Raw genomic sequence first — 24,322 nt, 5'->3', positions numbered from 1 at the left:
TAAGGCTATTGGGGTGGGTTTAAACTAATCCAGCAGGGTGATGGGAACCAAAATTGTAGTTAGAGTGTAGAAAAGGTTGAGAGGAGGGAGGTCCAAAATCAAGTTTCAGGGATACAAGATGGCACCGGCAAGCAAGAAGTTGGTTTGAAGTGTGTCTACTTCAACGCAAGGAGCATCTGGAATAAGGTGGGTGAACTTGCAGCATGGACTGGTACCTGGGACTTCGATGTTGTGGCCATTTCGGAGACATGGATAGAACAGGGACAGGAATGGTTGTTGCAGGTTCCAGGATTTAGATGTTTCAGTCAGAGCAGAGAAAATGGTAAAAGAGGGGGAGGTGTGGCATTGTTGGTCAAGGACAGTATTACAGTTGCAGAAAGGATGTTTGGGGACTCGTCAACTGAGGTAGTATGAGCTGAGGTTAGAAACAGGAAAGGAGAGGTCACCTTGTTGGGAGTTTTCTATAGGCCTCAGAATAGTTCCAGAGACGTAGAGGTAAGGATAGCAAAAATGATTCTAGATAGGAGTGAGAGAGACAAGGTAGTTGTCATGGGGGACTTCAACATTCCAAATATTGACTGGGAACACTATAGTACGAGTACTATAGATGGGTCAGTTTTTGTCCAGTGTGTGCAGGAGGGCTTCCTGACACAGTATGTAGACAGGACAACAAGGGGCGAAGCCACATTAGATTTGGTACTGGGTAATGAGCCCGGCCAGGTGTTAGACTTGGAAGTAGGTGAGCACTTTGGTGATAGCGATCACAATTCTGTTATGTTTACTTTAGTGATAGAAAGGGATAGGTGTATACCACTGGGCAAGAGTTACAGCTGGGCAAAAGGCAATTACGATGCGAATAGGCAAGATTTAGGAAGCATAGGATGGGGAAGGAAAATGCAGGGGATGGGCACATTAGAAATGTGGAGCTTATTCAAGGAAAACCTCCTGTGTGTTCTAGATAAGTATGTACCTGTCAGACAGGGAGGAAGCTGTAGAGCACGGGAGCTGTGGTTTACGAAGGAAGTGAAATCTCTGGTCAAGAGGGAGAAGGCGGCTTATGTTAGGATGAGATGTGAAGGCTCAGTTCGGGCGCTTGAGGGTTACAAGGTAGCCAGGAAAGACCTAAAGAGAGAACTCAGAAGAGCCAGGAGGAGACATGAGAAGTTGTTGGTGAATAGGATCAGGGTAAACCCTAAGGCTTTCTATAGGTATTTAAGGAATAAAAGAATGACAAGAGTAAGATTAGGGCCAATCAAGGATACTAGTGGGAAGTTGTGTGTGGAGACAGAGGAGACTGGGGAAGCACTTAATGAATATTTTTCAACAGCATTCATCTAGAAAACGACAATGTTTTCAAGGAGAATACTGAGATACAGGCTACGAGACTAGGTGGGATTGAGGTTCACAAGGAAGAGGTATTAGAAATCCTGCAGAGTGTGAAAATAGATAAGTCCCCTGGGCCGGATGGGATTTATCCTAGGATCCTTTGGGAAGCCAGGGAGGAGATTGCCGAGCCTTTGACATTGATCTTTAAATCGTCATTGTCTACAGGAATAGTGCCAGAAGACTGGAGGATAGCAAATGTGGTTCCCCTGTTCAAGAAGGGGAGTAGAGACAACCCTGGTAATTATAGACCAGTGAGCCTTACTTCAGTTGTTGGTAAAGTGTTGGAAAGGGTTATAAGAGGTAGGATTTATAATCATCTAGAAAAGAATAATTTGATTAGGGATAGTCAGCACGGTTTTATGAAAGGTAGGTCGTGCCTCACAAACCTTATAGAGTTCTTTGAGAAGGTGACCAAACAGGTAGATGAGAGTAAACCAGTTGATGTGGTGCATATGGATTTTAGCAAGGCGTTCGATAAGGTTCCCCACAGTAGGCTATTGTACAAAATGCAGAAGAATGAGATTGTGGGAGATATAGCAGTTTGGATCAGTAATTGACTTGCTGAAAGAAGACAGAGGGTGGTGGTTGATGGGAAATGTTCATCCTGGAGCCCAGTTACCAGTGGTGTACCGCAAGGGTCTGTGTTGGGTCCACTGCTGTTCATCATTTTTATAAATGACCTGGATGAGGGCATAGAAAGGTGGGTTAGTAAATTTGCAGATGACACTAAGATCAGTGGAGTTGTGGATAGTGACAAAGGATGTTGTAGGTTACAGAAAGACATAGATAAGCTGCAGAGCTGGGCTGAGAGGTGGCAAATGGAGTTTAATGCAGACAAGTGTGAGGTGATTCACTTTGGTCGGAGTAGTTGGAATGCAAAGTACTGGGCTAATGGTAAGGTTCTTGGTAGTGTAGTTGAGCACAGAGATCTTGGTGTCCAGATACACAGATCCTTGAAAGTTGCCACCCAGGTTGACAGGGTTGTTAAGGCGGCATACAGTGTTTTAGCTTTTATTAATAGAGGGATCGAATTCCGGAACCATGAGGTTATGCTGCAGCTGTACAAAACTCTGGTGCGGCCGCACTAGGAGTATTGCGTACAGTTCTGGTCATCGCATTATAAAGAGGATGTGGAAACTTTGGAAAGGGTGCAGAGGAGATTTACTAGGATGTTGCCTGGTATGGAGGGAAGGTCTTACGAGGAAAGGCTGAGGGACTTGAGACTGTTTTTGTTAGAGAGAAAAAGAGGTTGAGAGGTGACTTAATAGAGACATATAAGATAATCAGAGGGTTAGATAGGGTGGACAGGGAGAGCCTTTTTCCAAGTGTGGTGACGGCGAGCACGAGGGGGCATAGCTTTAAATTGAGGGGTGATAGATATAGGACATGTCATAACAATCTGAAGCCCATCTAACCTACACTATTCCATGTACGTCCATATACTTGTCCAATGGACTACTTAAATGTACTTAAAGTTGGCAGATCTCCTACCGTTGCAGGCAAAGCATTCCATACCCTTACTACTCTCTGAGTAAAGAAACTACCTCTGACATCTGTCCTATATCTATCAGCCCTCAATTTGAAGCTATGCCCCCTCGTGCTCACCGTCACCACACTTGGAAAAAGGCTCTCCTTGTCCATCCTATCTAACCCTCTGATTATCTTGTATGTCTCTATTAGTCACCTCTCAACCTCCTTCTCTCTAATGAAAATAGCCTCAAGTCCCTCAGCCTTTCCTCGGAAGACCTGCCCTCCACACCAGGCGACATCCTAGTAAATCTCCTCTGCACCCTTTCCAAAGCTTCCACATCCTTCTTATAATACGGTGACCAGAACTGTACAAAATATTCCAAGTGCGGCTGCACCAGAGTTTTGAATAGCTGCAGCATAACCTCATAGTTCCGGAACTCGATCCCTCTATTAATAAAAGCTAACATTGTATGCCGCCTTAACAACCCTGTCAACCTGGGTTGACAAGGATCTGTGTACCTGGACACCAAGATCTCTCTGCTCATCTACACTACCAAGAATCTTTCCATTAGCCCAGTACTTTGCATTCCGGTTACTCCGACCAAAGTGAATTATCTCACTTGTCCGCATTAAACTTCAATTTCCACCTCAGAGTAGTAAGGGTATGGAATGCTTTGCCTGCAACGGTAGTACATTCGCTGACTTTAAGTGCATTTAAGTCGTCATTGGACAAGCATATGGACGCACATGGAATAGTGTAGGTTAGATGGGCTTCAGATTGGTATGACAGGTCGGCGCAACATCGAGGGCCAAAGGGCCTGTACTGCGCTGTGATGTTCTATGTTCTATGAGCTGCCAGAGGAAGTGGTGGAGGCTGGTACAATTGCAGCATTTAAAAAGGCATCTGGATGTATATATGAATAGGAAGAGTTTGGAGGGATATGGGCCGGGTGCTGGCAGTGGGACTAGATTGGATTGGGATATCTGGTCGGCATGGACGGGTTGGACTGAAAGGGCTGTTTCTGTGCTGTACATCTCTATGACTCTATAACAATGTGGTCAACTCTTAACTGCATCAGGGATGGGCGATACTGTCTGGACCAGCATTTGACACCCAAATCCCATGAATTAATAAAACAAAATAAAAAAAGGTCAGAGGTTAGTCATACTTGGGTAACTCATCCCCTGGCTCTCCAAAGCCTGTCTACCATCTACAAGACACAAGTCAGGAGTGTGATGGGATAATCCCCACTTGCCTGGAAAGGGGCAGCTCCAACAACACAAGCAGCTTGACACCATCCAGGTCAAAGCAGCTGATGCTGGATTGACACCACATCCACAAATATCCACTCCCTTCTCTACCTGATGCTTAGTCGAGGCACCAGCAATTAGGAAAGGACAAGAAAGGCTGTTCCAACCAATGACTCCCACAGAGTGAATAAACAAAACATTCAAAACCAATTTTGTCTATCTCACCCATGAATGTATGCAATGACCCAACATTCCCAACCCTCTGGGACAGGGTAGTTCAAAAGATTCACAACCTTTACTGAAATACTGCATCTTCATCTCAGTCTTCATTCGGAAGCTGTGACCCCGTGTTCTTGACTCCACAGTAAGTGCTGCCCACCCAAACAAACATGTTAAAAGGAACGATGCTACATTTCCACTTCACTCCTGCTCACCACACATTCTACTCCCAGAGCAACTCAGTCACTGTGAACACTACAGTTTATGGTCTCTGCTACTCCCTCACCCTTCTGGTCACTGCAGATCCCCATTTTTGCCTCTCATATTTCCCCACCCAGTACCCTCGCTAAGAGTGAGGATTCTGGAGATGAGTGGCAAAAAGCAGGAAGAACAACTTTGACTTGCAGGAGGTAAGCCATGATCTGGGGAACTAGCAAGAGAGAGGTTGACTGCTGTCCTGGACCATCAAGTAACAGACCAGCTTCAGATATTGCCTAGTCAAATCCAGATCCCATTGCAAAATGGGGCTGCCTAAAAGAGAGACTAAGGCAAGAAAGTTATAATGAATCTTCGTAAAACATTAGTGTGGCCTCAGTTGGAACATCACATCCTTTTCCAGGACAGACAATTCAGGAAAGGTGTGAAGCACTGGAAGCAAGTGCAGAAAATATTCAGAGAATGGCTGCAGGAATAAGGAACTGCAGTGATTAGAGAAATTGGGACAGTTCTCCTTGGAGGAGAGAAGACGGAGGTGAGATTAGATCGAGGTTTACTAAATCATGAGGGAGGAGTAAAGAGGGAAAAACTGTTCCCATTGGTGGAAAGATCGAGAGCAAGAAAACAGAACAACAAAAGCAGAAGGAAAAGCTGTTTCACATTAAAAAGACTAGGATCTGGATGTTCCTTAAGAGTGGAGAAAATATTTGCAGGATTTGCAAGCTGATATTTGTGGGGGATGGGTGGGGGTACAAACTGAATTGTTTTGCTCAGAGCTGACACGAACACAGTAGGCTGAATGGCTTCCTCCTGTGCTGCAACCAATTAATGAATCTACATCACCATTGCCTGGCATCTTGCCATCTCCTCAGAAACAGGAATACACAAATTGGGTGGCTAATTTGTACAGCATTGCCATTCCATCTGTGTTTCCAGCTTCCAAGCTGTCAGTTCAATTTTTCCTCCCACTCTGACTTCTGCCTCCAGAGTAACCAAAAGCTCCACAAACACACACCAACCTTTGACTCGGACTTTGCATTTTTCCAGCTGAACACAGAATTCTACAAGTTCACAGAGGTAACACTGCTCCCATTATTTTAGGCACCAGATGATGATGTAATTCTCTGTTTTAGCAACCTCGTCTAGAACCATCTGCCTCGCGTTGCACCAACATCCCTTTTAATCCTGCTTCCTTTGCCTGACCCTTCAATCTGGTCCTTCCTGCTGCCTCTTCTTTGTACTTTTATTTGTTTACAATCTGTTAAATCTGGAATTATTCCTAGTTCTGCTGAAAGGTAATTGAGCTGAATGGTTAAATTAGATTCTCTCTACAAGATACATGAACAGAATTTCCAGCATTTCTGTTAATTTATTTAAAATGGGTTGAAATTAAATATAATGTGTATAGTTATTTTAATTCATTTAGTGAGAGACAAAAGCATACTTTGATTATTTTCATATTCCTGGCATGTTTTCAATTTATCTTTAACCCAGAACACTACAAACAAGGTGTTTCATTTGGTGTTTATGTGCCTCTCATTTATACTTTCATCAATAATTTTCGGATCTTACCTGCTTTTTCCAACAAGCAATTTCAAGAACTATAGCAACTAACACCAAAAGGCAGCCAACAGCAATCAGGACGTACTGCAAGTATTCCAAAATAGTCGGCACCAACACCAGGAAATAATAGAAAGTTTGCAGAGGCGCACCATCGATGTATCCTGTCTAAAAAACAAAATGACAAAAGAGATTAAATTTGCATTACTTCAAAGAGTGGAGTATTGTGTTGAGAGTTGGGCACCATGTTACAAGATCGAGATGAATGCACTGGAGAGAACGTAGCATAATTTACAAAAGAGGTTCCAAGGATGAGAATAGATTGAAGAAGTTGGGACTGTTCTCCCCGGAGTGTAGGCAGCTGAGAGGAGATTTGATACAGCATTTCAAAAATCACAATAGGACTGGTCAGAGTAGATAAGGAGAAGCTGCTCCCACTCCAAAAACAAAAAGGCAGTGATTTAAAGTGATGTTTAAATGGAACAAAGGGTGAAGTGAGAAAAACAGTTTTCACACAATGAGTTGAGGTAAGGAATGCACTGCTTAGAAAAAGGCAGAGGCAGGTCCAATTGAGGTACTCAAGAGGGCATTAGATGATGGTTTGGATAAAAACAGTGTCAAGGAAAGATATGGGGAAAAGCAGGAGATTACCAATTGCCAATGATGCTCATTTCAAGAGCTGCTGCAGGCACGATGGGCTGAATGGCCTCCCACTGAAGGAGATGAGGTATAGTATCTACACGCAGGACATGGAGCCAGCTGTCTGTTTTTACACCAAAACACAAACCATTTCAGAATTTTTAGAGATTTTCAAGGGAATAATCTTTGCAAATGGCTTCAACTAAAACCATCTATTTGTTTCTATTTCTGCTATTTCTTCAAAAACTGAAAAACTGTCAAGTGACCCACAGCAACAAAAGCCCACGTGAGACTCCAAAGCCCTTGCCCACCTCAGCAAGATTCAACCCAGTGAAATGAAGTTTAACCAGATTCAATGTGGGGAGCTTGTGTAGATTCCAACCCCTTTCCCATCTTTATAATCATCAGATAAGACATTCCATTGTAAAAGTACAGGTTTATGACCTCACCTCATCAAACCAAAGCAATGGCAACAGCACAGGCTTGATGTTTCCAGTTTCCCTTGAAATAGAAGATACAAAAAGTGTAATTAAGAATACACACAACTGTCTGCCTCTCTAGCAATGCACGACACCATCCTGAGCAGGAGCTTGAAAAAGGCTTTGAATCTGAAAGCTCAGCCCTAGCAACTGAATGGTGACCCAGACTGTGTGGATTTTACCCCGATCCTAGTTGAGGCGGTGAACAGTATCTGCTATTTAAGTGGAGGCTTGCTGGGTTGTCTGCCAGAGTGAGGAAGCATTGATGGTCATGTTTTACACAGGTACTCACGATATTCCTTGCACTGCCTTCACAAACAGATTTAGTTGCAATTTGATGGAGACATTCAAAGGGATTCCAGTTAACTGAAAGAAAGACAAAGATCATACTATAAACTGATAAATGTGTTACAGCTGTTACTCAAAAAGTGTACAGTTTTAATTAGCAGGAACACAAGGCTCATCCAAATGTTGAAAACAGGAATCCTGGTATCTGCTGCTCGAATGATCTTCAAACTAAAAAGTGACTTCAAACTCCAATTACATATAAAATACACAACAGGAATAGGTCATTCAGCCAAGCCACATATACAGTCAGAGTCAGAGAATAGACGTGCACTCTGAGAATGGTCAGGGAGAAGTAGGGCCGGTCAGGGATAGGGTAGAGAACTTGTGCGTGGAGCCTAAGCAAATAGGGGAAGCCCAATGAGATTTTTGCATTGATTTTCACTAAGGAAAGGGACCTTGTTGTGAATGAGAACTTTGAGGAGCTGGGATACAGGTTTGAACAGATGTGCTAGAAACTTTGGTAAACATTAAGATTTATAAGCCCCCAGGGCCAGACCAGATTTATCCTAGGCTGCTCCAGGATGTCAGAAAGGAGGTTGCTAAGCCGCTGGCGAAGATCTTTGCTTCCTCACTCTCCAAGGGAGTTGTACCGGAGGATTGGAAGGAGGCAAACGTTGTTTCTCTTTTCAAGGGTAATAGGGAAATCCCTAGCAGTTACAGACCAGCGAGTCTTACATCTGTGGTTAGCAAGGTTTTGGAAAGAATTCTGAGGGATACGATTTATGATTATTTGGAAAAGCATAGCATGATTAAAAGCAGTCAGCATGGCTTTGTGAGGGGCAGGTCATGCCTCACAAAGTTTATTGAGTTATTTGAGGAGGTGACGAGACAGGTTGATGACAGTAGAGCAGTGGATGTGATGTATATGGACTCCAGCAAGGCACTTGGTAAGATTTCCCATAGTAGGCTCATTCATAAAGTCAGGAAGTATGGGATACAGGGAGATCTGGCTATCTGGATTCAGAATTGGCTGGCTGACAGAAGGCAGAGAGTGGTTGTAGATGGGAAGTATTCTGCCTGGAGGTCAGTGTTGAGTGGGGTCCCACAGGGCTCTGTTCGAGGGCCTCTGCTCTTTTCCTGTAGAAGGGCTTATGCCCGAAACGTCGATTCTCCTGCTCCTTGGATGCTGCCTGACCTGCTGCGCTTTTCCAGCAACACATTTTTCACCTCTGCTCTTTGTAGTTTTTACAAATTACTTGGATGAGGAGGTGGAGGGGTGAGTTAGTAAATTTGCAGATTGGAGGTGCAGTTGACAGTATTGAGGGCTATCGCAAGCTGCAGCATGATGCAGGGTTGGGCTGAGAAATGGCAAATGGAGTTCAACCTGGATAAATGAAAAGTGATGCACTTTGGAAGGTCGAACTCAAATGCTGAATATAGGATTAAAGATAGGATTCTTGGCAGTGTGGAGGAACAGAGGGATCTTGGTGTTCAAGTACATAGATCCCTCAAAGTTGCCACCCAAATGGATGGGGTTGTTAAGAAAGCATATGGTATTCTGGCTTTCATTAAAAGGGGGATCGAATTTAAGAGCAGCAAGGTTTTGCTGAAGATCTACAAGACCCTGGTGAGACCACATTTGGAATAGTGTATCCAGTTCTGTTGCCCTACTATAGGAAAGATAGAGGCTTTGGAGAGGGTGCAAAGAAGGTTTACCAGGATGTTGCCTGGACTGGAGGGCTTGCCTTATGAAGAGAGGTTGAATAAACTTGGGTATTTCTCTCCAGAGAGAAGGAAGTGACTTGATCGAGGTGTACAAAATAATGAGAGGCGCGGATGGAGAAAATAGCCAGAGACTATTCCCCAGGTCAGGACTGACTGGAACGAGGGGTCATAGTTTTAGGATACAAGGAGGAAGGTATAGAGGGGATGTTACGGATAGGTTCTTTACGCAAACATTTGTGAATGCATGGAATGTGTTGCCAGCAATGGTGGTGGAAGCAGAGTTACTGGGGACATATAAGCGACTGCTGGACATGCACATGGACAGTAGTGAATTGAGGGGTGCATAGGTTAAGATATTTTATTTTACATTAGGATTAATCCTTGACACAACATCGTGGGCCAAAAAGTACCGTCAGGCTGTGCTAAAGGAGGACACTACAGAGGGATTGAGCAGTGAGACATTATGGGTAGAGCTGAGAAATAAGAAAGGTGCAGTTACATTGCTAGGGCTGTACTACAGATCACCCAACAGTGAACGTGAGGTAGAAGAACAAATAAGCAAACAGATCATGGAAGGATGTAGAGGCAATAGGGTGGTGGTGATGATGGGAGATTTTAATTTTCCCAACATTGGCTGGGATACATTTAGCGTCAGAGGTCTGTATGGGGCAGAATTTGTAAAGAGAATCCAGGGAAGTTTTCTAGAGCACTATGTTAGTAGTCCAACTAGGAAAGGGGCCATATTGGACCTGGTGTTGGGGAATGAGCCAGGCCAGGTGATAGAAGTTGCAGTGGGTTATTTCTTTGGGAATAGTGACCCCAATTCCCTAAGTTTTAGAATACTCAGACAAATGTAAGAATGGCCCTCAGGGAAGAGTACTAAACTGGGCCAAAGCCAATTATATCAAAATTCAGCAGGAGCTGGGAAATGTAGATTGGGGGCAGCTGTTTGAAGGGAAGTCCACATTTGATATGTGGGAGGCTTTCAAAGATAGGTTGAAGATGGGACATGCCTAATCCTGCACTTTTGAAAACAAGGGATAGGAAAGACAAGATTTGTGAACTGTGGATGACAGGAGAAATCGTACAACTAGCCAAGAGGAAAAGGGAAGCGTTCATAAGGTCCAGGCAGCTATGAACAGAATGCCTTGGAAGAATATCGGGAGAGTAGGACCAATCTTAAACGAGGAATCAGGAGGGCTAAAAGGGGTCATGACATAACTTTAGCGAGCAGAATTAAGGAGAACACAAAGGCCCTTTATTCATACATAAGAAGAAGGCAACTAGATAAAGGGTTGGTCCACTAAAGGATAAGGAAGGCTGTGTTTCGAACCTGAGAAAATGGCGGAGATTCTCAAATGATTACTTTGCATCAGTGTGATGAGTGCTGAGATTCGAGATAGAAGTTTGTTAACTCTGGATCATGATGACATAAGGAGGGAAGATGTGTTGGGTAGGCTAAAGGATATTAAGGTGGACAAATCCCCAGGACCAGATGGGATCTATCCCAGGTTGCTGAGGGAGGAGAGAGAGGAAATAGCTGGAGCCCTGACAGATACCTTTGTGGTATCCTTAAACACAGGTGAGGTGCTGGAGGACTGGAAGGTTGCTCATTTTGTCCCCCTGTACAAGATTAGTAGTAGGGATATTCCAGGTAACTAAGACCAGTGAGCCAGACGTCAGTGGTGGGAATGTTGCTGGAGAAGGTACTAAGGGATAGAATCTATTTATATTTGGAAAAGAATGGGCTTACTAGTGATAGGCAGCATGGTTTTGTGCAGGAAGAGATCATGCCTTACCAATTTAATAGACTTCTTTGAGAAAGTGACCAAGTTGATAAATGAAGGAAGGGCTGTAGATGTCATATACATGGGGCTTTAGTAAGGCATTTGATAAGGTTCCCCATGGTAGACTAATGGAGAAAGTGAAGTCACATGGTGTTCTAGCTAGGTGGATAAAGAACTGGTTGAGCAACTGGAGACAGGGAGTAGTAGTTGAAGGGAGTTTCTCGAAATGGAGAAAGGTGACCAGTGGTGTTCCACAGGGGTCAGTGTTGGGGCCACTGTTGTTTGTGATGTACATAAATGATGTGGAAGAGGGCACTATTGGTATGATCAGCAAGTTTGCAGGTGACACAAAGATTGGTAGAGTAACAGAAAGCATAGGGCACTGTCAAAGAATACAGAAGAATATAGACAGACTGGAGAGTTGGGTGGAGAAGTGGCAGATAGAGTTCAATCCAGGCAAGTGAGGGGGGATGCATTTTGGGAAGTCTAATTCCAGAGTGAACTATACTGTAAATGGAAGAGCCTTGGGAAAAGTTGATGGGCAAAGAGAGCTGAGAATTCAGGTCCATTGTACCCTGAAGGTTGCTGCACAGGTGGATAGAGTGGTATATGGTATGCTTGCCTTCATTGGACGGGGTATTGAGTATAAGAGCTGGCAGGTCATGTTAAAATTGTGCAAGACATTGGTTCGGCCGCATTTAAAATACTGTGTATAGTTCTGGTTGCCACATTACCAAAAGGATGTGGATGCTTTGGAGAGGGTGCAGTGAAGGTTTACGAGGATGTTGCCTGGTATGGAAGGTGCTAGCTATGAAGAGAGATTGAGTAGGTTATGTTTGTTTTCATTAGAAAATAAAAGGAGATTGAGGGGGGACCTGATTGAGGTCTACAAAATCATGAAGGGTATAGACAGGGTACATAGAGATAAGCTTTTTCCCAGGGTGAAGGATTCAATAACAAGAGGTCACATGTTTAAGGTGAGAGGTGAAATGTTTAATTGGGATACACACGGCAAGTACTTTACAGAGGGTGGTCGGTGCCCAGAAGGCATTGCCAGCAGAGGTAGTAGAGGTCAGCATGGTAGATTCATTTAAAGGTGTATCTGGATAGATACATGAGTAGGTGGGGAGCAGTGGGATACAGATGCTTAGGAACTGGGCGACAGGTTTAGACAGTGGATTTAGATCGGCTCGGGCTTCGAGGGCCAAAGGGCCTGTTCCTGGGTTGTAAATTTTCTTTGTTCTTTGTACACCTTTTATTAGGTGCCCCTTAATCTTCCCAAGTCTAAAGAAAACAACCCAAGCTTATCCAGCCTCTCTTCATTACTGAAATGCTCCATCCCAGACAACATCCTGGTGAATTTCCTCTGCACCCCTTGCACAGTGCAGCAGGTGTAGTCTAATCTATGTACTGGAAAGCTTCAACATAACTTACTTGCTCTTTTAATCTATGCCATGACTGACAAAGGCAAGTGTCCTGTGTGCCTACAGAGCATAATGAAACAAACTAATCTATGTCTAAAATTAAATCTTTGTTTTCAGCCTGATTCACACAAATGCTGGGCAAACCAACAAACTTATTTAAAATAAAGAACTTGACAAAACTGGCCAGATTACTAAAGCACATCATTATTTAAGACTTGTTGTACCACAGGCATAGATGATGGTTTCTAGGTTGATTTTCTGAAGATGCACTTAAAGTCTCCTTTTCTATTCCCTCAGAGGAAAACCAGCGATACTTATAAATTTATGTTTCTATTCTCTGAACTTCCAACAGAAGTTGGGACAGCTTTCAAATCTTCAGGCTGTCGCATAGATAGCCAAACTTCCCAGAGAAAACACAATCCAGAACCCAGTTCAAAGTTTATGCGCTTTGACAGATCGACTATCTCAAGATTCCAGCTTCTACCACCTCCTTGAGAATAAAGTCTCTCCCCAGCTTACTGGAGCCAATTCCCAGGCACTGACCTAAGTGGCCAATATTTACCATACTGTTCTTGGTTACTTACTTGCTATCTGTTTAAACACACTGCTCTCCCTCGGGGATGATGCATCTGTAGAACCTTTTGATCAAAACCCGAACTGCAATTAACTTCCAGGCCTGACCTCACAAACAAACAATTGCTTCCTTCCAATAGTACAAGCTATGGCCACAGTCCAAAATGTCATTTTCAGTTCACAGCTCCAAACCAAAGTTGACAAAAGAAAGAATAAAAATACGAATACAGGTAATTCTCCTATAATGCCGTGGTTGTATTCCAGAAAAAAAACTCACTTAATAGAAAAGTCGCTTAATATAAATATTGGGGTCTCTAAGAAAAGTGGGCTTAGGGGCAGACCAACAACAAAAAAATCATTCATGATCACTCAAAAATCACCCAAAAGTCTAACAAAGTATAGCACAGCCCAAATAAAGGTTGAAATCATAGGTATTAATAAATTTAACACAGTGCATTTAAAAAAAAGAAAGCTAACAGATATGACCCAGGAATCCAAACTTTGCATTGGCAATCAGCTGCATTTTTTGCTCCAGTCAGACTCCAAAAGACACAGCTATTGATTCACCTTCAAGGAGAAAGTGAGGACTGCAGATGCTGGAGATCAGAGCTGAAAATGTGTTGCTGGAAAAGCACAGCAGGTCAGGCAGCATCCAAGGAGCAGGAGAATCGATGTTTCGGGCACGAGCCCTTCTTCAGGAATGAGGAAGGTGTGCTAAGCAGGCTAAGATAAAAGGTAGGGAGGAGGGACTTGGGGGAGGGGCGTTGGGAATGCGATAGGTGGAAAGAGCTCAAGGTGAGGGTGATTGGCCAGAGTGGGGTGGGGGTGGAGCGGTCAGGAAGAAGATTGCAGGTTAGGAAGGCGGTGCTGTGTTCGAGGGATTTGACTGAGACAAGGTGGGGGGGAGGGGAAATGAGGAAACTGGAGAAATCTGAGTTCATCCCTTGTGGTTGGAGGGTTCCCAGGCGGAAGATGAGGCGCTCTTCCTCCAACCGCCGTGTGGCTATGGTCTGGCAATGGAGGAGTCCAAGGACCTGCATGTCCTTGGTGGAGTGGTAGGGGGAGTTGAAGTGTTGAGCCACGGGGTGGTTGGGTTGGTTGGTCAGAGTGTCCCAGAGGTGTTCTCTGAAACGTTCTGCAAGTAGGCGGCCTGTCTCTCTCCAATATAGAGGAGGCCACATCAGGTGCAGCTGATGCAATAAATGATGTGTGTGGAGGTGCAGGTGCAGGTGAATTTGTGGTGGATATGGAAGGATCCCTTGGGGCCTGGGAGGGACGAAAGGGGGGAGGTGTGGGCGCAAGTTTTGCATTTCTTGCAGTTGCAGGGGAAGGTGCCGGGAGTGGAGGTTGGGTTGGTGGGGGGTGTGGACCTGACGAGGGAGTCATGGAGGGAGTGGTCTTTTCGGAACGCTGATAGGTGAGGGGAGGGAAATAGATCCCTGGTGGTGGGGTCCGTTTGGAGGTGGCGGAAATGACGGCGGATGATACGCTATACATGGAGGTTGTGGGGTGGTAGGTGAGGACCAGTGGGGTTCTGTCCTGGTGGCGATTGGAGGGGCGGAGCTCAAGGGCGGAGGAGTGGGAAGTGGAGGAGATGCAGTGGAGGGCATCGTCGATCACGTCTGGGGGGAAATTGTGGTCTTTGAAGAAGGAAGCCATCTGGGTTGTACGGTATTGGAACTGGTCCTCCTGGGAGCAGATGCGGCGGAGACGAAGGAATTGGGAATATGGGATGGACACGACACCTCCTCCCACCCTGCCCCCTGTAAAAACGCCATCCCATATTCCCAATTCCTTTGGAAAGGATTCAGAGGAGACTTACTTGGATATAGTCTGGGATGGAGGGAAGGTCTTATGAGGAAAGGCTGAGGGACTTTAGGCTGTTTTCATTCGAGAGAAGAAGGTTGAGAGGTGACTTAATTAAAACACAAAATAATCAGAGGGTTCGATAGGATGGACAATGAGAACCTTTTTCCTCAGATGGTGATGGCTAACACGAGGGGGCATAGCTTCAAATTGACGAGTGATAGATACAGGACAGATATCAGAGGTAGTTTCTTAACTCAATAGTCGAGACGTGGAACTGTAGCAAACTTGCCAACTTTAAAGAGCATTTAAAATGGTCATTGGATAAACATATGGATGAAAATGGAATAGTGTAGGATAGACATGCTTCAGATTGGTTTCACAGGTCAGCACAACATTGAGGGGCGAAGGGCCTGTATTGCACTATAATGTTCTATGTTCTAAAACATCATGCCTATTTATCCTATCCATGCCCCTCATAATTTTGTAAACCTCTAGAAGGTCACCAGTCAGTCTCCGATGCTCCAGGGAAAATCCTGGCAACATCCTTGTAAATCTTTTCTGAATCCTTTCAAGCTTCACAACATCATTCCTATAGCAGGGAGACCAGAATTGCACGCAATATTCCAAAAGTGGCCTAACCAATGCCCTGTACAGCCACAGCATAACCTCCCAACTCCTGTACTCAGTACTCTGACCAATAAACAAAAGCGTACCAAACGCCTTCTTCACTATCCTATCTACCTGCAAAATGTTCAGCCACATTCTCTAGTTTGGCAAGGGCTATGTGGAACAGAAGTTCCCAAGAATGCTCAAAGAGATGCCTCAATTGTTGTTGCAAATGCAGATCAATCTGTCAAGTATTACAACATTTTCAACTCTTATATCCAGAGTTCGTTGTTCTCCTGTTCTGCTTTTATTCTCGGTCCATCACCACCCGATCCAACCGTCACCAAATAAATATGGGGACAGCACAGAGTGGTGTACCTCAGGTTGCAGAAAAGCTAATGATTTTATTGAATGATAGAATAGGTCGGAATGGCTGAATGGCCCACATCTGTTTCTCTTTATGTTATAATTTCTCAAATATTGCATAAACACAGACAAGATGTGACTAACTACTGCAGAGAACTGTCCAATTATTCAACTCTTGATTAAGGTACAGTTACAAACCTGGGTACAGAAGGAAAATTAAAATCACTGATTAGTTACTTGACACTGCAGATATTTATAATTGGCAAGTAAATGAAAGACAGATCATTAATCCCAACGTATAACTAAACATCATTCACTACAATACTCACAGGATGGATCTCAATGAAGAGCGCATGATCTTCCTCATTGGGATTTAGTCCATCAACAGCTTTCCATAGCACAGGGTCAGCGTTGTAGAAATGGGGCTGGGAGATAAAGACTTGAGAATCTGAAGAACAGAAAAAAAAACAAAACCATATTACACAGAGCATTAAAGTGAGGAGTACTCCATCAAACTCCTCACTTGTGTCTTGTCGATGGTGGACAGGCTTTGAGGAGTCAAGAGATGAGTTACTTGCCACAGTGTTCCAGTCCTGTGACCTCCTCTGGCGAGTCCAGTTCAGTTTGTGGTCAGTGGTCACCCCAGCATGTTGTTAGTGGGGGTTCAGTGGTGGCAACAGCATTGAATGTTAAGCGGCAATGGTTATATTCAATCTTGTTGTAAATGGTCATTGCTTGGCATTTCTGTGACACAAACATTACTTACTACTTGTCAACACAAACCCAGATATTGTCCAGTCTCTCTTGTCTCTTCTTTTTTGTGCCATATGTAACCTATTAATACATGCACGGTTTCTGCTCACTCACTGTTCATGATGCATTGCAGACTCTAATGCTCTGTGCAACATGAGACCTAAGACAACCATAACCCCATAAAAATGAGGGTCAGGTGTAGACTGTTCAGCTCCTTGATCCTGCTCCATCACTCAACAGAATGTTGCGTCAGCCACGATATACGTTATGTCCATTTTCATGTCTTTTTCTCACGACCCTTGAACCCCCCATTGATCAAGAAACTATCGATCACGACCTTAAATACACACAAGGACACTGACCCGACAGCCCTTTGGTAAGGAGTTCCAAAGACATTCAACCCTCCAAGAGAAGAAGTCCCTCCTTATCTCAGTCTTAAACAGACACCCTTTATATGCTTTCGCGTTTTGGACTCGTTCAGGAGGGCAAACATCCTCTCAGCATTTACCCTGTCAAGCTCCTTAAGAACTGGTTTCAATGAGATCACCCCTCATTCTTGGGGCGGCACGGTGGCACAGTGGTTAGCACTGCTGCCTCACAGCTCCAGCGACCCGGGTTCAATCCCCACCTCGGACAACTGTGTGTGGAGTTTACACATTCTCCCAGTGTCTGCGTGGGTTCCCTCCGGGTGCTCCAGTTTCCTCCCACAGTTTAAAGACGTGCAGGTTAGGGGAATTGGCCATGCTAAATTGCCCATAGCATTATGTGGAAGAGTAAACGTAGGGGAATGGGTCTGGGTGGGTTGCTCTTCGGAGGGTCGGTGTGGACTTGTTGGGCCAAAGGGCCTGTTTCCACATTAAGTAATCTAATTTAATCTTTGAGACTCCAGCGAGGAGAGTTCCAACCTGTTTAATGCTTGCTCATGAGACCATCCCTTCACCCTAGGGATCATCCTAGTGAACTGTTTCGAATGAAACAATATCTTTGTTTAAACAAGGGGATCAAACCTACTCAGTACACTGGACGTGACCTTACCAGCACCTTGTACAGTTGCAGTAAGACTTCCCTACTCTATACTCCAAACTCTGAGATAAGCGCCAACGTTCCATTAGCCTTCCTGATTACTTGCTGCTGTTAAATGGTAGCTTTTGGTGTGTCATGCACAATTCCCCTAAATTCCTTTGTGTTGCAGCTTTTTACAATTTTTCCTCTATGTACATAATACCATTCTTTTGCTGTCCCTTCCAAAACGATCACAATTTTCTACATTATCTTCCAAATGCCAACTAATCCATCAATAGCTCTTTGTAAAGTGTTTCTATCCCTCGCAATCCGCCTTTCCACCTATTTTTGTATCTTCTGTAAATTCAGCTTTCGTACATTTGCTTCCTTCCACCAGGATTTTAACTTTCCAAACATCGACTGGGACTGCCATAGTGTTAAGGGTTTAGATGGAGAGGAATTTGTTAAGTGTGTACAAGACAATTTTCTGATTCAATATGTTGATGTACCTACGAGAGAAGGTGCAAAACTTGACCTACTCTTGGGAAATAAGGCAGGGCAGGTGACTGAGGTGTCAGTGGGGGAGCACTTTGGGGCAAGTGACCATAATTCTATTAGTTTTAAAATCGTGATGGAAAAGGATAGACCGGATCTAAAAGTTGAAGTTCTAAATTGGAGGAAGGCTAATTTTGACAGCATTAGGCAAGAACTTTTGATGAGAGGTGTGAGGGAGGAGTGGAGGGCTGCTGGGAATGGGAGTAAAAAGCAAACTGTTTTTGAACGAAGCAGTGAGGAGAGAGGGCGGAGAGGAGCGAGGGCTGCCGGAAGTTTTTAAGTGGGTGAGATCTAAACCTGAGGCCCTATGCCCTCCCTCCCACCTCCTCCTCGAACCTTACCAAGATTCTGTAAACTCAGTAAGTTTTCAGGTTCACTCATTTCTTTTTCTTTTATGCTCTTCCTTTGTTTAGTCCTGTGTGGGCTTTCAGCATCGTGGGATATGGCTGTTAGGGCAGCTGCATGTTCCTCCTGCAGAATGTGGCAGGAGAGAGACACTTCACATGTCTCTGCCGACCACATCAACAGGAAGTGCACCCAACTCCAACTTGTCAAAAAGCGGGTTGGGGAACTGGAGCCGGAACTGGATGAACTATGGATCATCCAGGAGGCTGAGGGGGAAATTGAGAGGACATACAGGGAGGTGGTCACTCCCCAGACACAGGATAAGGACAGCTGGGTTACTGTCAGGAGAAGGAAAGGGAACCAACAGATTGGGCAAGGGATTCCCCTGTGGCCGTTCCCCTTAGCAATAAGTAGACAGCTTTGGACACTGCTCTGCTTAGATACTAAGGTCTCTGGCACTGAGGCTCAGAAGGGAAGGTGGAAGGGGTGGGTGGAAGACAGACAGACAGAGAGAGAGAGGGAGTGACAGAGGGAGCGGGAGAGGGAGAGGGAGAGCGAGCGACAGAGAGCGAGCGAGAGCCAGAGCCAGAGAGAAAAACAGAGACAGAGAGAGACAGAGACAGACAGAGACATGTGGTTGACAATTTTGGAATATTGCATGGAAATCTGGTCTCCTTCCTATTGCAAGGATACCCTGTGAAACTTGAAAAGGTTCAGAAAAGATTTGCAAGGATGTTGCCAGGATTGGAGGATTTGAGGTATAGGGAGAGGCTGAACAGGCTGGGGCTGTTTTCCCTGGAGCATCATAGGCCGAGGGGTGACCTTCTAGAGGTTTGTTAGATCAGGAGGAACATGGATAGGATAAATTGACAAGGTCTTTTTTCCTGGGGCGGAGTCATCCAAAATTAGAGGGCATAGATTTCGGGTGAGAGGGGATTTAAAACAAAAAAGGGACCTAGGGGGGCAAATTTTTCACGATGTGTGTATGGAATGAGCTGCCAGAGGAAGTGGTGGAGGTTGGTACAATTACAGCATTGAAAAAAAGGCATGTGGATGGGTATGTGCACAGGAAGGGATAGGGAGGTATGGAGCAAGTATGGCAATTGGAACTAGATTAGTTTAGGATAGCTGGTCAGCATGGACAAGTTGGACTGAAGGGTCTGTTTCCATGCTGTACATCTCTATGACTCCAAGTCATCAATATTTATTGTAAACAGCAACAGTCTCAGCACTGATCCCTGAGAAACTCACTGGTCACTAAGCTGAAAAAGAACCAGTGATCAATTCAGTTTCCTGCCCTGAGCCAATTCTCTACACATGCAATCAACTACCTCCAACACAGTGAGCTGTTGTAGTGGTGCTTGCTTTAATTTTTTAAATGTACAATGTACTTTGTTTATGTTTAAAATAGTGAAACCTTATGTTGTGGGACTTCGATGTTATGGCCTTACATGGATAGAACAGGGTCAGGAATGGATGTCTAGTTTAGAGTGGTGCTGGAAAAGCACAGCAGGTCATGCAGCATCTGAGGAGCAGGAAAATCAACATTTCGGGCAAAAGCCCTTCTCTAATCTAGACTCAGATTTCCAGCATCTGCAGTCCTCACCTGTGCTCAGGATTGGATGCTGCAGGTTCGAGGCTTTAGACCTTTCATTAAGATCAGGGAAGGTGGTAAAAGAGGGGGAGGTGTGGCTTTGTTAGTCAAGGACAGTATAACAATGGCTGAAAGAACTTTTGACGAGGATTCGTCTACTGAGGTGGTATGGGCTGAGGTTAGAAACAGGAGGGGAGAGGTCACACTGCTGGGAACTCTTTTAAAGAGCAGGCCTCCGCAAAGTTCCAGGGATGTGGAGGAGAGGATTGGCAAAACGATACTGGGCAGGAGTCAAAGGGAACAGGGTGGTCATTATGGGGGACTTTAACTTCCCCAACATTGACTGGAAATGCTATAACTCTAGTACGTCGAATGGATCAGTTTTTGTCCAATGTGTACAGGAGTTTCCTGACACAGTATATTGAAGCGCCGACAAGAGGGGAGGCCACACTGGATCTGGTGTTTGGTAATGAACCAGGCCAGGTGTTTGATTCACTGGTAGGTGAGCATTTTGGAGAGAGTGGCCATAATTCGATTATGTTTAGTTTAGCGATGGAAAGGGATAAGTACGTGCCACAGGTCAAGAGTTATCGATCGGGGAAGGGCAATTATAATGCGATTAGACAAGACTTTGGAGGCATAGAATGGGGAAAATCGAAATATGGAGCTGGATTAAGGAACAGATATTGCATATCTTTGATCGGTATGTCCCTGTCAGACAGGGAGGAAGTGATAAGGTAAGGGAACCGTGGTTTACTACAGAAATTATATCTCTTGTTAAGCGGAAGAGGGAGGCTTATGTGAAGTTGAGACGAGATGGTTCAGATAAAGCGATGGAGAGTTACAGATCAGCTAGGAAGGATTTAAAGAGAGAGTGTTAAGAGGAGCAAAGAGAGGACATGAGCATTCTTTAGCAGGTAGAATAAAGGAGAACCCTAAAGCTTTCTATAGACATGTGAGAAATAAATGGATGACAAAAGGTAGGAATAGGGCCAAAGACAGAAGTGGGAAGTTGAGCGTGGACCCAGTGGAGATCGGGGAGGTGCTAAATGAACATTTCTCATCGGTTTTCACTCAGGAAAAAGGTGAATATTGTAGAGAAGACTGAGATATGTACTATTAGACTTGAAAGGATCGAGTATAAAGGAGTTTAGATACTCACTGTGTCTGCATGTACTGACATTCAGAACTCCAGACTCTCTGCATGGACAGAAGCCTTTGTTGGGAGGATACACAGTCCCATTTGCAAACATGGTCTTTGGGGCAACATAGTGGTAAGAAGGTATATCTAAAGTCCAACCAGATTTCTGAAACACTAGTTCCAATGTTCTGTTTAATTAAAAATAAAGATATATTAGTAATTTTAACGAATTTCTTTCTGTACTCAAATGGCTCTGAAAAAATTCTGAACAGAACAAAAGGTCAGGTCTGTAGAAAGATCCAACACAAATAGCCCATTCAGCCTATTAAGTCTTCACTAGCGATATTTTCCAAATTTCAATTGGCTTCCTTGCATTATATGACTGGTTTCTGATGCAGAGAGAGATGCCAACAGTTCAGATTCACTTCCTCGATCAGTGGAGGTCACCATTACCCAAGGTGTGGTGACCCTCAGGCTAAAATCACCCATCACTCTGTTAAGAGCATATCTTTTTATTTCTCTGTATTAAATTGGGAAAAAGATCAGATTTTGAAACCACAAATTTCTGGAGGATTCGAAAGCAGAAATAGCTGGCGAAACTCCACAAGTCTGAAAGTAATCTGTGGAGAGAGAAACAGTAAACGTGTGAGTCCACTGCGGTTCTTCATTGGAAGTGAAAGAAACTGGAAACACAGTATTTTTAAAAATACTGTTGGCACAATGGGAGGAGGATCATAATGTTGAGGGTGCACAGAGCAAAATGCAAAGGCTGTGATAATAGAAAGAGAGATGTGAAGAGAGTTATGAAGAGAGGTTGAGTTAGTTAGGATTGTTTTTATTAGAAAAAAAAGGAAATTGAGGGGGGACCTGATTGAGATCTACAAAATCATGAAAGGGATAGACAGGATGGATTGAGATAAGCTTTTTCCCAGGGTGAGGGATTCAATAACGAGAGGTCATGCATTCAAGGTGAGGGGTGAATATTTTACGCGGCAAATATTTTACACAGAGAGTGATAGGTGCCTGGAACACGTTGCCAGCAGAGGTAGTAGAAACAGGCACGGTAGATTCATTTAAGATGCTTCTGGACAGATGCACAATCTGGGGAGCAGAGGGATACAGGTTACATTAGATTAGATTACTTACAGTGTGGAAACAGGCCCTTCGGCCCAACAAGTCCACACCGACCCTCTGAAGAGCAACCCATTTCACCTAACACTACTGGCAATTTAGCATGGCCAATTTACCTAACCTGCACATCTTTGGATGTGAAAGGAAACCGGAGCACCCGGAGGAAACCCACGCAGACACGGGGAGAATGTGCAAACTCCACACAGACAGTTGCCTGAGGTGGGAATTGAACCTGGGTCTCTGGCGCTGTGAGGTAGCAGTGCTAACCACTGTGCCGTCTATGCTTAGAATTGGACAATAGGTTTAGACAGTGGATTGAGATTGGCTCAGGCTTGGAGGGCCGAAGGGCCTTTTCCTCAGCTGTAAATTGTCTTTGCTCTTTGTAAATGTTATCTGCAAAAAAAAAGGAGAAAATGGATGCACTGACCTGAGAGCAAAACCAGTAAGACAGGGCCAAGGGAGGTAGGGGAAACAGAAGAAGAAAATTGGATTCAAGAGATCACACTCTGAAGGTGTGGAACTCCATATTGAGTTCCAGAGGCTGCAAAGTGCCTAAGCAGAAAATGAAGGTTGCTCCTTCAGCTTGTGTCACTTACACTTTATAAGTGAGAACCAGGCGCTGCGTACTTTCTGCAAACAAGAGAAAGTCTCTGAAGGAGAATCAAGGAGCAGCAAGTTCTGGCAAACATGTACCTTGCCAACCATAATCATTGAACTGCCTACCCAATCTTTTCCTCTGCGCCACACCCAAGAATGTGAGAGCGAGTGAGGGGGGTGAATTTAAGGTTAAAGGTGTCAATGTTTAGTAGAGTTATGCATCAATACTTCATTAATTGCTTCCTTGTCATTAAAAATCGCAATTTAGAAGAAAAAATAGATTGTTACGTGAACAGACAGGTACATTATGGAACTGTAACTTTAACTGTGATATTTTAAACTTCACAACTGTAATAACCATTTAGGGATTGAAAAGAATCATTAATAAATCTTTCTGGAATAAACAACATTTCCAGAGATGGAACAGACAAGGAGAAACTGTTATAAAGCAATTAGAAGCAATATTCTAATTAACCATCCCTGGGAAGAAGTCATCAAAGCAACAAACACAAAGCTATCTCCTGGAGCAGAGAAGGTAACTCAATAAACTGCTGCCTCTTGACAAACATTATAGACAATTAAGACTACCTCAAGACATTCCATCTTCAGGCAAAGGGGTTAACTGCAGAAAGTGGTGTTTTTTAAATACAGTTAATACTGAACATAACAAACTCATCGACAACTAAACCTTCAGCTGCTTGAACAAACCACATCCCATACAAGATAAACAATAAACACGATAACTTACAATGAGCGCCCATTTCTAGAAGGTGCAGTCATCCCTTCAATAATACTTCTTCAAAAAATCTTTTTCCCACTTTTTGCTCAGTCCAATACACAAAAACCAAAAAAAGGTAACAGATGAAGAAACCTTCAACTCATTTAAAAAAATATAAAAAAAGGTGCGTGGACATGCCCTTCAGGTACTGTAACCTGCTACGGACCAATGACTGGGAAATGGGGTTAGTATGGATGGATTGTATTTGACCAACAGATGTAGCGGGCCAAGTGACCTCTATCCGTCCCGCAAACTTTCCACAATTCTCTCCTGCAAACTTTCCCAAGCGATAGGAACATAGAAACTAGGAGCAGAAATAGGCTATTTGGCCCTTCGGACTTGGGTTTTAATGGCTCCAAGTGCTATATTAATTATCACGTAGTCGGAGGTAACAGTGCAGCAGAGATGCACCTAATTTACTGGATCTTAAAAAGAATTCTTGTATGAGATGTGGGCATCGGTGGAAAGGCCAACATTTGTCACTCAGTACTGGTTCCCCATGAATTGGTTGGCTTGAAACCATGTTTCTATGGGTCTGGAGTCACAAGTAGACCAGATTCAGAAGACAATACATTTCCTTTCCTAAAGGACATGATGGGTTTTCACAACAATTGATAGTGGTTACGTG

General features: G+C 44.0%; 1 protein-coding gene across 4 annotated transcripts in view; it reads right to left on the bottom strand.

Moving 5' to 3' along the window:
* The window catches only part of scarb1 (scavenger receptor class B, member 1), a 107,772-nt gene that overhangs the window by 26,130 nt on the left and 57,320 nt on the right, over positions 1 to 24,322 (bottom strand). For all 4 annotated transcript variants that reach the window (XM_072587576.1, XM_072587577.1, XM_072587575.1 and 1 more), the window contains exons 7-11: positions 21,210 to 21,376; positions 16,128 to 16,246; positions 7,513 to 7,586; positions 7,191 to 7,242; positions 6,115 to 6,270 (exon numbers count right to left, since the gene is read on the bottom strand). In XM_072587576.1, the coding sequence (XP_072443677.1) occupies positions 6,115 to 6,270; positions 7,191 to 7,242; positions 7,513 to 7,586; positions 16,128 to 16,246; positions 21,210 to 21,376 (568 nt within the window). The remainder of the gene's footprint in view (positions 1 to 6,114; positions 6,271 to 7,190; positions 7,243 to 7,512; positions 7,587 to 16,127; positions 16,247 to 21,209; positions 21,377 to 24,322) is intronic.

Source organism: Chiloscyllium punctatum, chromosome 17 (assembly GCF_047496795.1).
Source record: "Chiloscyllium punctatum isolate Juve2018m chromosome 17, sChiPun1.3, whole genome shotgun sequence".
In the NCBI taxonomy this organism is placed as follows: domain Eukaryota; kingdom Metazoa; phylum Chordata; class Chondrichthyes; order Orectolobiformes; family Hemiscylliidae; genus Chiloscyllium; species Chiloscyllium punctatum.
This window is presented reverse-complemented; position numbering and strand designations above follow the sequence as displayed.